General features: G+C 37.9%; 1 protein-coding gene and 1 pseudogene across 1 annotated transcript in view; one reads left to right on the top strand and one right to left on the bottom strand.

The window, feature by feature from the left end:
• The window catches only part of SEC24B (SEC24 homolog B, COPII coat complex component), a 59,122-nt gene that overhangs the window by 7,649 nt on the left and 34,947 nt on the right, over positions 1–16,526 (bottom strand). Inside the window, exons 9-18 of the mRNA XM_025386313.1 lie at positions 12,625–12,743; positions 11,914–11,969; positions 11,465–11,671; positions 8,107–8,230; positions 7,548–7,706; positions 6,596–6,769; positions 5,587–5,697; positions 2,260–2,435; positions 1,390–1,527; positions 165–269 (exon numbers count right to left, since the gene is read on the bottom strand). Coding sequence (XP_025242098.1) covers positions 165–269; positions 1,390–1,527; positions 2,260–2,435; positions 5,587–5,697; positions 6,596–6,769; positions 7,548–7,706; positions 8,107–8,230; positions 11,465–11,671; positions 11,914–11,969; positions 12,625–12,743 — 1,369 coding nt within the window. The remainder of the gene's footprint in view (positions 1–164; positions 270–1,389; positions 1,528–2,259; positions 2,436–5,586; positions 5,698–6,595; positions 6,770–7,547; positions 7,707–8,106; positions 8,231–11,464; positions 11,672–11,913; positions 11,970–12,624; positions 12,744–16,526) is intronic.
• LOC112625664 lies at positions 13,842–13,968 on the top strand (annotated as a pseudogene).

The raw sequence follows: 16,526 nt of genomic DNA, 5'->3' as shown, positions 1-16,526 counted from the left end.
AAACTTTAAAGTAAATTGACCTCTAGTGCCAGTTACCAATTTCAGCTCCTAATCCTAATGCACCTTTCACTGCCTGCTCTGTGATAACAGCTGGACCCTAGAAGTGTTTCTTTATTTTTGGTCAGCTCAAACAGTGTTAAGCTTTGCCAGTAGAGGGTGCTTACAGAGCCACAGTCCATAAGGAAAGCACCTTCTCTTGTCAGCTTCTCTGCAGACAATTTTTGAAGAGGTGGCTGTGGTACAACCCTGTCATTAACATGTATTGCACCCTGAAAAGAAAAAGACAGAATGTGAGTGAGATTACATTACTATCATCGCAGTTTGGGGGCTAATGGTCACTAACCCTTTATGAAGCATTGGAAAATAACACTTCTGAGTTTGCATGATATAAAAAATACTGATTATATGCTACCACCTTGGCTGTAGAATCAACACACTCAAATGTATTCAAATTTAAAAAGTAAAAACATGAATACATAAAATGATCAGTCACATTCCCTTCCCTTTTAAGGTGGGGTCATAATATATTACAAGTATGACTATTGGCTCTGATGCATAGCCAGCTACTTTTTAACATTTCTTTGGCAACATAACATTATGTTTGGAATTAATACTAATTCCAAAGAATACAGTTTTCACACGGGGAAGATAAAAGACACTACATATTTGCACATTAAAATTATTATTGGATACCAGATTTGGTTTACTATATAATCACAACTGCAAATGATCTGATCAAAAGCAGTCAGTATTGGCCAGGCACGGTGGCTCATGCCTGTAAACCCAGCACTTTGGGAGGCCGAGACGGGCAGACCACTTGAGGTCAGGAGTTTGAGACCACCCTGGCCAATATGGTGAAACCCTGACTCTACTAAAAGTACAAAAATTAGCCAGGCGTGGTGGCATGTGCCTGTAATCCCAGCTACTTGGGAGGCTGAAGCAGGAGAACTGCTTGAACCTGGAAGGCAGAAGCTGCAGTGAGCCGAGATCGCACCACTGCACTCCAGCCTGGGCAACAGAGCAAGATTCTGTCTTTAAAATAAAATTTAAAAAAAAGGAAAAAAAGAGAAGCAGTCAACATCTACCAAATATAAATGGAAATGTCCACTCTATAACTTAGGTTTGTAATACATATTATAACCAAACCTACAAGACAAATTACTTCCAATGTGAAACTATTTTTTAAAACTCCTTAACCACTGATGGTATCTGAGAGTCCTGCTTTCCAATCAGATCCACAGCCAGTGTCCTTCTTTAATGTATTACTACCACAAGGGGGAAAAGAGTTAAAAAGAAAAACCAGTTGATAGTATATTGTCATTTTAGCTGTAGAACAACACACTCAAATATATTCAAATTTAAAAATTTCAAATGCACTAAAATGCATACCTCATCTGTCAATCTGTCTATCCTGTATAAGTTGGGATGAATCATTCTCATTAGATGAACAAGTGGCTGAGACTTTATCTGACACATGGCATATACACGATCATCCAGCCGTGTGCTTGTACCCGTTCTAAATGCTTTCTACAAGGAAAAAGATAAATGTTTTCAAGTAAAATACAAATATGGTGGACAAATATAAAAACAAATATACACTATCAATCATGGAAAAAGCATGACCTTTAAATCAGACAGACCTGGATTCAATTCTCAGCTCTGACATTTAACAGGTATGTGATGCTGGAGCAAGTTACCTAGCTCCTCTGAGCTATATTGTCATCATGAGAAAAACAGGGAAAATAGTATCTCTTTAGGTTGTTGAAAGGATTAAATAAAATGATGCATTGACACCTTTTATGGTGCCAGAGACATGGAAAGATGCTTGATAAATATTAGTTTCTGTCCTTAAAGAGTCTCTTTCCAGAAGGACATATTAAGAGTGAGCTATGACTGCACCGTTATGCAAACTGCTCACACACATTAAAGAAGAGAAAATATGGTTTCACTAAAGTCATCATGTATTTGTATACCTTCATTTTCCACTGATCTTTTTCTTTCTTATGTTGGCCAGGCTGGTTGCGAACTCCTGACATCAGCTGATCCGCACACCTTGGCCTCCCAAAGTGCTGGGATTAGAGGCGTGAGCCACCATGCACGGCCCCATTGATCTTTTTCTATTCTTCAAAACCCTTTCAATGCCAAAGTGAATAATCCTCTAGTTTATTAGAAAACGACAACCTAGATTTCCTTTCTTCATATAAATATCTTAGAATTTTAAAAAACAATATTAAATATACCAATGTATAAAAAAGCTACCTGTTTGAGAAGGGCCAAAACATAGAGAGGAAACAACTTGAGGGAGCTGGGCGCCATCAATGCAGAGTGCTGTAAATTTGAGACCGTTGAGCCATATGCAGACAATGAGTCCACTACAGCATTCACTAAGGCATCTCTTGCATCTGATAGACTTGATGAAATGGACCGATCCACAGCTATAAAGCAACCAAAGTGAAAGGTATTTTAACCATTAGAATCCAATGGGCACTCTAAGAGAGAAAATTGATATGCATTATTTAAGAAACAAAATTCAGCTAAGTTTTTAGGATAGAAAAATGTATTTCATCTGCTCCCTCATTTCAAGTGTTTTCTTATACATCTTTTTCTGAAATAAATGTGACAATCAGAACAAGTCTAGATTCTTTTGGACATTTTTGTTTTAATCTCTTAAGTCTAAAGACATTTAGCCAGCCTGGGCATGGTGGCTCATGCCTATAATCCAAGCACTTTGGGAGGCCAAGGTGGGAGGATCACTTGAGACCAGGAGTTCAAGACCAGATTAGGCAACATAGTGAGACCTTGTCTCTACAAAAAATTAAAAAATTAGCTGGGCACAGTGGCATGTGCCTGCAGTCCCAGCTATTTAGGAGGCTGAAGTAGGAGGACTGCTTGAGCCTGGGAGGTCAAAGCTGCAGTAACCTGTGATTGTGGCATTGCACTCCAGCATGGGCAACAGAGCAAGGTCCTGACTAAAAACAAAACAAAACAAAAAAACCCCAAAACATGTAGCCCCTGTTGACATTAATGAAATATATATTTACCATTTACTTATGAAAAAGCCTTGGAAAGGTTTCCATTACTCAAATGCCAAGTCACATGTATCATTTTTTTCTGCTCAACCAATATAATTTCTGCAATCTGAATTATACCTTGTGATCCTCTACAATTTTTTTTTTTTTTTTTTTTTTTTTTTTTGAGACGGAGTCTCGCTCTGTCACCCAGGCTGGAGTGCGGTGGCCAGATCTCTGCTCACTGCAAGCTCCGCCTCCCGGGTTTACGCCATTCTCCTGGCTCAGCCTCCCGAGTAGCTGGGACTACAGGCACTCGCCACCTCGCCCGGCTAGTTTTTTGTACTTTTTAGTAGAGACGGGGTTTCACCGTGTTAGCCAGGATGGTCTCGATCTGCTGACCTCGTGATCCGCCCGTCTCGGCCTCCCAAAGTGCTGGGATTACAGGCTTGAGCCACCGCGCCCGGCCGATCCTCTACAATTTTTGTAAAGCATTCCAAGCCAACAAATTTTGTGACAGGGAAAAATAAACACAAGTTTTCATGCAGCCACTGAAGAGACAGATAATGTGAAACTTATTTTTCTACAATAATACATTCTATTAAAATAGGGATAACCTATAATATATATGCCCAACCACTAAAATTAAAATTATATTAAAAAACAACTGGTTATGGCATAATTAATTCAAAATCCATATATAAAATTATACTTTAAAAATATGAATCCTGAGGTTTGGGGTACAAATTATCCCATCGTAACAAACCTGCATATCCCTGAATCAAAAACAAAAGTTAAAATTAAGAAAGAAATCTGATATATAAGCTTTTGATTTTAGTTAAATATTTAAGACAATCTGATTAAATCCTTCTTCCCCACCAGCCACCAAGACAGAGTCTCCCTTTGTTTCCCAGGCTGGAGTGCAGTGGTGCGATCTTGGCTCATTGCAACCTCTGCCTCCTGGGTTCAACAGATTCTCCTGCCTCAGCCTCCTGAGTAGCTAGGACCACTTGTATGCACCACCATACCCAGCTAATTTTTGTATTTTTAATACAGACAGGGTCTCACCCCATTGACCAGTCTGGTCTTGAACTCCTGAAGTCAAGTGATCCTACTGCTTCAGCCTCCCAAAGTGCTGGGATTACAGGCATGAGCCACTACGCCCGGACTGATTAAATGCTTCTGTTATTTAAAAAAATTTGGATCCTTTAGTAAATGCTATTATAATTTTTCCCAAATTAGTATTAATGACTCTCCTTCCCTAGGACTGTATGGGAAATAGCAAGGCTTGTTTCATGTCTGAGTTCATCTACAAAGCAAATTCATTGAAAACATTTAAGTGCTATGTTAATTCTCAAAAGGATTTTTTTAGACTTACATATAATTAAGTACCGTTCTGTAGTGGTTATGTGTCAAATGCGTAGCCATGTAATCTCTACCACAATCAGGATACACAATAGTTCCATCACTCCAAAATTATCCCCTTACACTTGCCCCTTTGTAGTAAAACCCTCCCTTGGCCTCAACCCCAATTATTCACCATTTGCTAATTTTCCCTTTTCTTGAATGTCATATATATGGAATCATTTGTATGCAGCTTTTTTTTTTTTTAAGATGGAGTCTCACTCTGTCACTGAGGCAGGAGTACAGTGGCGCGACCTCGGCTCACTGCAACCTCCGCCTCCTGGGTTCAAGGGATTTTCCTGCCTCAGCCTCCTCCCAAGTAGTTGGGATTACAGGCGTGCAGCACCACACCCAGCTAATATTTTTCTTGTATTTTTAGTAGAGACAGGGTGTCACCATGTTGGCCAGGCTGGTCTTGAACTCCTGACCTCAAGTGATCTGCCCACTTCGGCTTCCCAAAGTGTTGGGATTACAGGCGTGAGCCACCACACCCGGCCTATGCAGCTTTTTGAGTCCAGCTTCCTTCATTCAGCACAATGTCTCTGAGATGCATCCATGTTTGTTTAAGTACTGACAGTTCATTCCTTTTTATTGCTGAATTATATTTGATTGTATGATTGTACCGTGGTTTGTGCATACATTATTTGAAGGACATTTCAGTTTTTTACCACATTTTTAGAGATTATGAATTCTCTCAAAGATTCTGAAAGTAAGATTAAGCAAGAAATGTGAGGACAGTCTGATTCACATTGCAGTAAATAAAAATATAAAACATGCTTTTTAAGTAAGAGAAAACCCTAGCTTCAGTTTCTTTTTTTTTTCTTTTTTTTTTTGAGATAGAGTCTCGCTCTGTTGCCCAGGCTGGAGTGGAGTGACGCGGTCTTGGCTCACTGCAACTTCCGCCTCCCTGGTTCAAGGAATTCTCCTGTCTCAGTCTCCTAAGAAGTTGGGATTACAGGCACCTGTCACCACGCCCGGCTAATTTTTCGTATTTTTAATAGAGACAGGGCTTCACTATGTTGGCCAGGCTGGTCTCAAACTCCTGACCTCGTGATCTGCCCACCTCGGCCTCCCAAAATATTGGGATTACAGGCGTGAGGCCACTGCCCCCAGCCAAGCTTCAGTTTTCAAGACAGAAAAATACATTTCACCTGTTCCTTCAATTTTTACTCACCCATGTTTGCCAGAAGGCAGATGGCAGCTTGTACATCCACTCCCGCATATACATCTGCTAGTGAACTTACCACTGGCAAACAAAGTGTATGTACTCTAATTCTCCGCTCACCTAAAAAAAAAGTCATTGAAAATACATTAGATCAAAAAGGAAATAAAACAAAGCAAACAAGTCGAATATTTTCTTTTTTTTTTTTTTTTGAGACAGAGTCTTGCTCTGTCTCTTAGGCTGGAGTGCAATGCTGTGATTGCAGCTCACTGCAACCTGTCTCCTGGGTTCAAGTGATTCTCCTGCCTCAGCCTCCCAAGTAGCTGGGATTACAGGTGCCCGCCACCATGCCCAGCTAATTTTTGTATTTTTAGTAGAGACGGGGTTTCACCAGTTGGCCAGGTTGGTCTTGAACTCCTGACCTCAGGTGATCCACCCACCTCGGCCTACCAAAGTTCTGGGATTACAGGCATGAACCACCGCCATGCCCGGCCACAAGTCGAATTTTTATTCAAGTTATTGTTTTGGCTAGATTATGTCACCAACAGGATTTTGAGATGTAAAAACAAAGTTTTACAATTAACATTTTTAAAAGAAAATTAAACACTCTCCAAATCTGCAGAGTATGAACATACGCTATATCACTCATTCTAAATTATATCCCAGAGTAAAATATCAGAAAACTTAACTGTCAAGTAACAAATGAAGGCCTTAATTGCTAAACAGTTTTTTACTTTATGGAGCAAGAAATAATACAAAGAATGGCATAGCTGGATTTAGCATGAATTGTTTTGAAACAAGATTCTAGGAATACAAGTCTTCCATAAATTAAAAAAGTGTACTGTTTAAAGACTCAAAAGTGAGAGTAAAAAAAGAAAGAAAATAACAACATATATTTGATTAATACATATTCCATTACTTCCCACTGTGTATTCTTTCTTTTTCCCCACTCCACCAAAGGCCATGTGAAAGGAGGGGAGAATTACTGCTGCAGACTATATTTCATTTCTGTTAACATTACCTTTGCTTGATGTATATAATAGGGCTGTTTGAAAACATACTAAGGAAGTATCTGTTAAACTTTCTTCAATTGACAACTGCACTGCAAATCCAGCATCAGGATTGATGTTGGCAAGGGATAACAAATCAGTAGAACGGACAAAGAAGTTACCGTGAAAAGTGTGCATTGAAAGACCTAAAAAAGAGAAAATGATGCAAAAAAATGAAGTTAACAATAATATCTTCACCTCAACCTAAAGTTACTTTTTAAAGTCAAAGATGTTTATGATTTTGAATCAAAAGGATAACTGGGGAGTAAGGTTCAAGTGTAGGCAGAGTTTCTAAAATATCAATTCAAAAAAACCAGTGGACATTATATAAAAGGCAGACTATACATTTCAGTTGTATTGACACCTAACCTTATTTACATTTTCTCACATGTGACTTGAAGTCAGACATAATCTGACTAAACATTTGTTTAATTTGCAAAATTAAACAAATGAGGGTTTAATTTGTAAAACAAATGAGGGTTTTACAAAACAAATTTTGTAAATTAAACAAATGAGGGTTACTATATAACTCATCCTAGGTTTAAAATAAAGGATTAAAACAAATATTCACATAAAACCAAGGAAGTGTACATTAAATGATTATGAAGGCAAAGACCCTTCATTTGACAATTCTTATTTAAGATCTTCCCTATTCCTCTAATTCTCCTTCTAAAATCATTTCTAATATACGCTTTCCCTTAGGTTCTTCTGAGTAAACCAAACATTACTTTTGTCTACTTATTCAAGTTATTTTTAAAAATTGGGCAAGGATTATTCAATAACTATTATCTATTTAAAACATGGTATGGCTAACCAGATCAAACAGTCTTCCGTAATGAACAGTCAGAGGTAGTCAATACATGGAATGCTCACTGACTTTGATACAAGTATTTAATATAAAGTGTAAGTTTTACAACTTCATACCTTTAGTACACCTTATTCTCATAACAGCTTCAAACCCAATTTTTCTTGTGAGATACCGTTTTAGGTCTTTTTGTAACTTTTCTGCTTGTGAAGGATTGTGAGTATAGTGGAATGATGGATAATAATAGATGCACCCTGCAGAATACTTGGACATGCAAGCTTTAGAGAGAAATACAAGAAGTTTTAGTTATAGAAATAATATTCTACTTGTCCAACAGTAGTACAGATTCACATTACGAAGAAATCTAAGTCACGAGAAAACCTAAGACATCAAAATAAGAACATACAAATCTGAGAAAACAGTAATATTTATAAAATATACGATAAAGTTTACTGTTGAGCAGAATGGTAAGGGAATCATGCTATATAAACAAAATACTAGTGACATTTTATATTTGTATAATGCTTTAAACTTTACTGGTAGTTTTCATAGATATTGTCTATCTAATGCACATGTCTTTCTCCCTAAAATATTGAGAATGCTTACTGAAGAGTTTAGATTTAAGTATGCATTAAAAACGTTTATTTAAACAAATGTACACATGATGACTTTCCTTACCTAGCGAAGCAAGATCAGAATACTGTGAACTTAAAAGGAACAAATCCACTGCAGTTTGCTGTCCTGAGCAATCTAATGCAAGCTTCTTATAAAAATCAGTTGCGGGGCCAAGATGTTGTACCACCTAAGTCAACAGATCATAAAGTAAGAGCTAGAAATCTTTATGCTCATGTTTTTATGTCACTTTTATAATAAAAAGGATGTCCTCTGCCTCCCTACCAAACTAAGGAGTTTTTTAAATGTCTAGGCATTTGGTGCAGATTTCCTATGATAATAACAATGATAGATAATCTTTATAAAAAACACTTATGTGCCACCACTAAGATGTTTCACACAAATTAAATAATTTTCATAACACATCTCATATGGTTTTTATTATCTACATTTTCAGATGAAGAAACTGAGGCGATAACTGATTAAGTAACTTGACCAAGATTACACAGATATTGAGGGGTGGATATTGGAATATAAACCCAAGAAATCTGGCTGCAGAATGAGTGCTGTTAACCATTATTAAATATTGTTACATAACTTAAGAGTAAAAGATTAAGGAAGGTGTTTCTTTTTGGTATGAGAAGACTTGAGCTGAGAAGTTGACACTAGAGAGAGTCTCCAAGTTCTGAATCACCATGCAATATTTCCTAACAAAATGTTTCAATCCTCTTAACTACACTGTATGATGATTATATTAGAGCTTACTCTAATATAAGGAATTAAGGATATGAAGGAATATGTAAACCAGAACAGATACTGAAACTTTAGCGTCCCAGGCAGGCAGACAGAGAATATTTTTGAAAGTTAAATGAGAAAACAAAACAAAACTCTATCAAAGGATTCAGTAAATATATAACAGCTTCCTGTGTTCAAAACACCACAGTAATTTATAATGGATTGTAATGGGTCAACGAACTAAATGCCAGCTAAACTTGTTAATGAGTTTAAAATATACAATTATTTTAAAATTAGCTTCCTTCTCAAATGCAATTTTAAAATACAATTTCTTTAAGGAGTGAAATACGCTTCCTTTTTTCTCTAGCATATTGGTGAAGAATAAAAAAAGCAACACTACGTAATGGAGGTTACAGGATGAGAGTCCTTAAGAAGAGAGGTTGATTAAAAAACCCGAAAAAACAAAACATTCTTTAATAACTTAAAGATTATGCCCTTTAACCCAATAATTTCACTTCTAACAATTTATCCTAAGGCAAAACTGGATATGTGGCTAAAGATTTATGACACTATTAAAACTGTTTAATTTGCACTTATAACTACTTATAATGACATGTTCTCAAATATATGTTGAGGCCAGACAGAACTTGTACAAAAGAAAAATGACTATTGTAGTTCATTTATTATTTGAAATAAGGGTTTAAAAATGCCCTGACCAAATCTTCACATAAAACCCAAGTAATGTCCAGCTTCATATATTCCTTTCATTATTATTATTGTTTTTTTTTTTTGTTTTTTTTGAGACAGGGTCTCGCTCTGTTGCCCAGGCTGGAGTGCAGTGGCAGTGATCACAGCTCACTGCAACCTCTGCCTCCCTGGTTCAAGCGATTCTCCTGCCTCAGCCACCCAAGCAGCTGGGATTACAGGCATGCACCACTGCACCCAGATAATTTTTGTATTTTTAGGAGAGATGGGGTTTTGCAATGTTGGCCAGACTGGTCTCAAACTCCTGGACTCAAGTGATCCACCCTCCTTTGCTTCCCAAAGTGCTGGGATTATAGGTGTGAGCCACTGCACCTGGCCATTATTGTTATTTTTTAAGATGGGGTCTCGTTACATTGCTCAAGCTGGTTTAGAACTCCTAAGCTCAAATGATCCTCTAGCCTCAGCCTCTTGAGTAGTTAAGGTTACAGGCAGGTGCTACCACACCTAGCCCTTTTTTTAAAAAATAGTGCAAATACAGCTCTGGCTCACATCTGCAATCCCAGCACTTTGCGGGACTGAGGCAGGGGTATTGCTTGATCTCGGCAGTTTGAGGCCAGCCTGGGCAACACAGCAAGATGTTGTCTCTACTTTTAAAAAACAAAAGAAAAAAATTCTGAAGACAACTATTTAATAGCTCAAAAGCAATCAATTAATTGGTTATTTTCACATTTACTTTCTCTGTGACTTCACAGAATGCTCACAATATATTCTCCAATGAAAAAGGTCAGTTAAAAACACACACACACACATATATATATACACACACACACACATGTGATGCCCCATTATGCTTATTTGTATGTTTGTATAACTAAATGCTAGTATCGTTAGATTATTGGTGATTTATGCTTTTCTCCACTTTCCAAGTGTTATACAATGATCTGTGTTATCTTTATAATTAAAACATTTATTAGTATGAGGATGTTGAATTACAATAGATACATTTAGTAAGTTTTACCACTTACGTAATAGAAAATAACACTGGAGTCAGAAAGTCAAGTCGCACTACCATTACCATTAAATAGTTATTTAACCTTTACCTAGATACTCTACTTCCTCATCTATAAAATGAAAGGGTTATACTAAATGATTTATAAATTTCTATGACTTACAAAGTAATAAAAAGAACATACTGTGACACAAAACCAAAAAGGTAATTTGAGTTTAAAAACTCTCGCCAGGCGCGGTGGTTCACGCCTGTAATACCAGCACTTTGGAAGGCTGAGGTGGGTGGATCACGAGGTCAGGAGATTGAAACCATACTGGCTAACACTGTGAAACCCCATCTCTAATAAAAATACAAAAAAATTAGCGGGGCGTAGTGGCAGGCGCCTGTAGTCCCAGCTATTCCAGAGGCTGAGGCAGGAGAATGGCGTGAACCCGGGAGGCAGAGCTTGCAGTGAGCCGAGATTGCGCCACTGCACTCCAGCATGGGCGACAGAGCAAGACTCTGTTTCAAAAAAACAAACACACACACACAAACAAACAAAAACAAACAAAAACTCTCTGGCGGCCAGGCGCAGTGGCTCATGCCTGTAATTCCAGCACTTTGGTAGGTTGAGGCAGGAGGATCACAAGGTCAGGAGTTCGAGACCAGCCTGACGAACACGGTGAAACCCCCGTCTCTACTAAAAATAAAAAAATTAGCCAGGCATGGTGGCGCACACCTGTAATCCCAGCTACTCAGGAGGCTGAAGCAGGAGAATCTCTTGAACTCAGGAAGCAGAGGTTGCAGTGAGACAAGATCGTGCCACTGCACTCCAGCCTGGGCGACAGTGTGAGACCACGTTTCAAAAAACAAAACAAAAAACAAACAAAAAACCCCAACTCTCTTGCCAGTTTTTTATTATTAATGAATTAGAAAAGTAGAATAAACAAATAATTACACAATCTTGAACATGACAAAAAGCTAAATATAAAATACCTTTGTACTTGATCTCTGATTAGGATCTTCTCTGGATTGCAGAAGTCCTGCACCCAAGGAAGGTAACTGTGTCTGAAATACAGACACACGGCCACCTGTTGGAGACATTAATTTAAAGGCAGCCTGAAGTGCAGGACCAAGGGCACTGTGTGTTTCTCTTGTATTGGTGAACATATTTGGTAATGCATTCAGTAAGTCTTTTATAAGCTGAGAAAACAAAGATCAAAAATTGAATTACTGAGAAGGCAAAGGAATAATCTTCTTTTAAAACATTCCATAGTGTATCATGCGTCACTGTATTTCTGGGGACTGGAACTGAGGAGTCAATAAACATGCCATTTACATTGTCTATTATTTGTAATATTAATATATCAAGTAAATAAATGTTAAACATTTTAGTTACCAGTCACAATATATTTTTATGCTTTAAGAAAATAAATCAACCTTACCTCTTTACTTTCATATAGATTCACAAGTAAACTATCCGGTGTAGGTAGAAAAACATCTATAGGGAAAACATATATTTTAATCAACAAATCGGATCAAAAGAATACATTAGAAAATCCTAAAGTTTTTATCAGGTCACACATGTAATGTGTACTATAATTTTGCTTTATTTTACTTATTTTATTTTTTTGAGATGGAGTTTCGCTCTTGTTGCCCAGGCTGGAGTGCAATGGTGCAATGGTGTGATCTCAGCTCACTGCAACCTCCACCTCCCGGTTCAAGCAATTCTCCTGTCTCAGCCTCCTGAGTACCTGAGATTACGGGCAAGCGCCACAACGCCTGGCTAATTTTGCATTTTTAACAGAGACAGGGTTTCTCCATGTTGGTCAGGCTGGTCTTGAACGCCCGATCTCAGGTGATCCGCCCACCTCGGCCTCCCAAAGTGCTGGGATTACAGGCGTGAGCCAGCGCACCCACATAATATTGCTTTATTAAATATACACACTCTGCATATATTATACATACATGTGTATAATACATACACAGGCATAAATAACTTAGAATCAAGTATTTCCAGAAAAACAATTATTTTGAACAAATACTAAAGTGCATGACATTATCCTCACAGCATATAGCAAGATGTATATTAAAATAAAGTAGCCCCCATTTCAAAGTCCGTAGTCAGAAAGGTTTTTATTTTACTGACTGCTTACCATCTATATCAGACACAATCAACATTTGAGGCTGTGATAATCCTTCTTGTAAATTGTAGAAATGAATAGTGCTATCAAAGGTCATGAATCCTATTCTTGTTCGTGAATCTCCAGGAAGCCTAAAGATAAAAATGACAATTTTAAATTCAGAGTGCTCAGTAACATATTTCATTTCAGAAAATAATGAAATAGTAATTTAAGTCCAAGGATAATTACACATATGCTTTTCTACAGGGGACAGAAAAATTATCCCTATCTAAACAAATATATATCAGAGAAGACGACCAAGGTGAAAACTTACTTCCAGTTCCAATATTAGAACAATAGTATATCTTGCTTAAGCATTTTAAGGGCAGAATGAGAAATGAGTACTTTCCAAGAAAAGACTGAATATACTGCAAATCAGATTTTAATGTGTAAAATTTTACACAAAAACCACATTTATGAACACTGAAACATTTTATCTATCATTAATCTTTTAAAATGTTGTTAGAACTGTTTTCAAAAGTCGATGCCACAGTATAAAAGAATTACCATTTCACTGCCTGTCAAGCTTTATTAATAAGATAGATGTCTCATCTTACAGAAGCATATTACTAAGTACAACCAACTATGTTAACTTGAGTTATGTGATTTATTGTTTTAACAATGCCTTTAAAATATCTTTGGATATTATAGGATGCCAAAATAGAATATGCATCAAAGCAAGAAGCATTATCACTGCTATGGATGACTAATCAGGGTATTCAGATATAGTCTGCAAGGTGGGTCAAGAGTATTTCAGAGAACAGAATGCCACAAGTTATGTGGATGTTCAGCTTACCAATATGGTCAATATTTATGATGTTTCCACACACTAATCTTCACTCCTGTGAGACTTCTAAGATCACTGAGAGGTGGGGTCATTTATTACTGGTTAGAGAAGACTACTGACCTACTCCAAGCTAAAAATAAACGAAGTTGAACTGAAACTGCTCCAGCATCAAACTCTTCTTTCTCAAAGAAGTTTCCAGAGCCCTTTCCAAAAACGTATTATACATTTGTTGCTATTCTATCACTTTCTTTTTCTTTTACTTTCCCAATGCTTCTATTTTCTGCTGTAATCAAATAGAAACATTTTAAAAACATTTTCCATTCCCAGTTTTACACTTTTGGTTTTGCACAGTCTATTTAACTTACAAGTTGTCAATCATCTCTCTCAGTGTGGCTCCTATTTCATACTTTTCCATGCAAGGCTAATAGATTAAATGGATTTCTGGAGCATAGTGATGCAATAGGAGCTTGCTCCATTCACTCTATGCATCAACCTGGCATTTTAGTACCTCCAAGAATGGTGTACCCTCTTGGGGGATTAAAACTTGGTATTTAAAAACAAAAACAGGCCAGGTGCAGTGGCTATAATCCCAGCACTTTGGGAGGCTGAGGTGGGTGGATCGCTTGAGCTCAGGAGTTCGAGATCAGCCTGGGCAACATGGCAAAACACTGTCTCTACCAAATATACAAAAATTAGCCGAGCATGATGGTGTGCGCTTGTAGTCCCAGCTACTCAGGAGGCTGAAGTGGGAGGATCACTTGAGCCTGGGAGGTCAAAGCTGCGGCGAGCAGAGATCACACCACTGCACTCCAGCTTGGGGAACAGAGCAGGCCTCTGTTTCAAAAAAAAAAAAAAAGACAGAAACATCAACAACAAACCAACAACAAGCCAACCAATCATCTCTGTAGAGTAGTCTTCCATTGCCACTCACTGTTAAAGCTATTTTTGAAGCACTTGTGACTAAAGTAGGGGCAAATACTTCAAGGGTTAAAACATGAAGCAACAAACACTAAAAGCAAATCTCTCAATATCTCTGAATTTTTAAAATCTTGAACATCTTAATGTCATCAGTTTCCTTTCAGGCCAAGATCAGTGATATGAAGACTATGGTGACTAGAAGTAGCATTCAACAGGGCAAGGACTCTTCAAGCTCATATGGTAGAGGAGAACCTTTTGGAACCACCAAAGTACTTGGGACAGAGTACTCATATATAACAAGCCCCACACCTCTACACATGTTGAGAACCACTGCAGTGGTGAACCACTCTAACAACCTGAAGTCACATCTCTTGTGGGTGTTGGAGTGAAACAGAAATGTGCAAACAACTGTATTTTCCAGAGATTTGGACAGTTCATTTTTAAAGCTAGATGAGAGGCTCCTTCATGACTAATCTTGGTAGACACAGAGGAGGGAATTAGATCCAGGTATAAGCCACATATACTATACTCGCTATTTCCATTTCCACAATCCAGCTCATTACTAATGTGCCAAAATGCTCAGTTTCTTAGCCTGGTGTGGTGGTGGGTGCCTGTAGTCCCAGCTACTAGGGAGGCTGAGGCAGGAGAATTGCTTGAATTCACAAAGCGGAGGCTGCAGTGAGCTGAGATTGCGCCACTGCACTCTAGCCTGGGCAACAGAGTGAGACTCTGTCTCAAAAAAAAATAAATAAAATAAAAATAAATAAAGAAAATGCTCAGTTTCTGGCTTCCTAACATATTAAGCACAAAATCAGTTTCCTCCTTCCCTTTAAACCAGCTCATTCTGTCATCAGTGCAATTAAAACAAGTTCATGAAAAAAATTCCTTGCTCAGCCATAAATTACAGCCAGATTTCTCTCATCCAGATTCTTTTTAAAAAAATCCTTTTATCTTTTTAAATGTTATTTAAACTGACAGATAAAATTGTACGTATATGTCATGTAAAACATGTTGTTTTGAAATATATATATATATATCTACACACACTGTGGAATGGCTAAATCTAGCTAATGAATATATGCATTGCCTCACAAAGTTATTATTTTTGTAGTGAGAATACAACAATTCTAATCTCTTAGCATTTTTCCAAGAATACAATATACTGCTATTAACTACAGGCACCATGTTGTACAACAGATCTCTTGAACTTACTCCTCCTATCTTTTACACTTTGGCTAGCATCTCTCGAAACCTCCCACCCTATCCCTGGTAACAACCACTGTACTCTCTACTTCTGAGATTTACCTTTTTAGTTCCCACAAATGACTGAGAACATGCAATGTCTGTTCTTATCTCGCTTAACGTGATGACCTCCAGGTTTATCCATGGTATCATAAATGAGAAAAATTTTCTTTTTAAAGGGTGGATAATATTCCATTTGCACATATACTGGCTTCTTTATCCATCCATCTGTTGATGGATACTTAGTCTGATTATGTATCCTGGCTCTTGTGAATAATGCTACAATAAACATAGGAGTGTAGATATATCTTCCACACACTGATTTTTCTTTTTTTTTTTTTTTTTTTTTTTTGAGGCGGAGTCTCGCTCTGTCGCCCAGGCTGGAGTGCAGTGGCCAGATCTCTGCTCACTGCAAGCTCCGCCTCCTGGGTTTACGCCATTCTCCTGCCTCAGCCTCCCGAGTAGCTGGGACTACAGGCGCCCGCCACCTTGCCCGGCTAGTTTTTTGTATTTTTAGTAGAGACGGGGTTTCACCCTGTTAGCCAGGATGGTCTTGATCTCCTGACCTCGTGATCCGCCCGTCTCGGCCTCCCAAAGTGCTGGGATTACAGGCTTGAGCCACCGCGCCCGGCCCACACACTGATTTTTCTTTGGATATGTTCCAAGTAGTGGGGTTGCTGGATCATACAACAATTGTTTTAAATTTTCTGAGGGACCTTTATACTGTTTTCCATAATGGTTGTACTAATTTATATTCCCCGAAGTGTAGCTGCCCTTTTCTCCACATCCTCACCAACATGTTATCTTTTGTCTTTTTGATAGTCTCATCCAGATTCCCGATACACAGGCTAACTCAAGATTTCTGGCCCCGTGTTCAGACTGGCTAAGTCAGACAGTTAGATAAGATCTAAATTCCTGACTAAATACT

The sequence above is a fragment of the Theropithecus gelada genome, chromosome 5, assembly GCF_003255815.1.
Source record: "Theropithecus gelada isolate Dixy chromosome 5, Tgel_1.0, whole genome shotgun sequence".
NCBI lineage: Eukaryota > Metazoa > Chordata > Mammalia > Primates > Cercopithecidae > Theropithecus > Theropithecus gelada.
The sequence above is the reverse complement of the archived record's forward strand: the minus strand, read 5'-3'. Positions and strand labels throughout refer to the sequence as shown.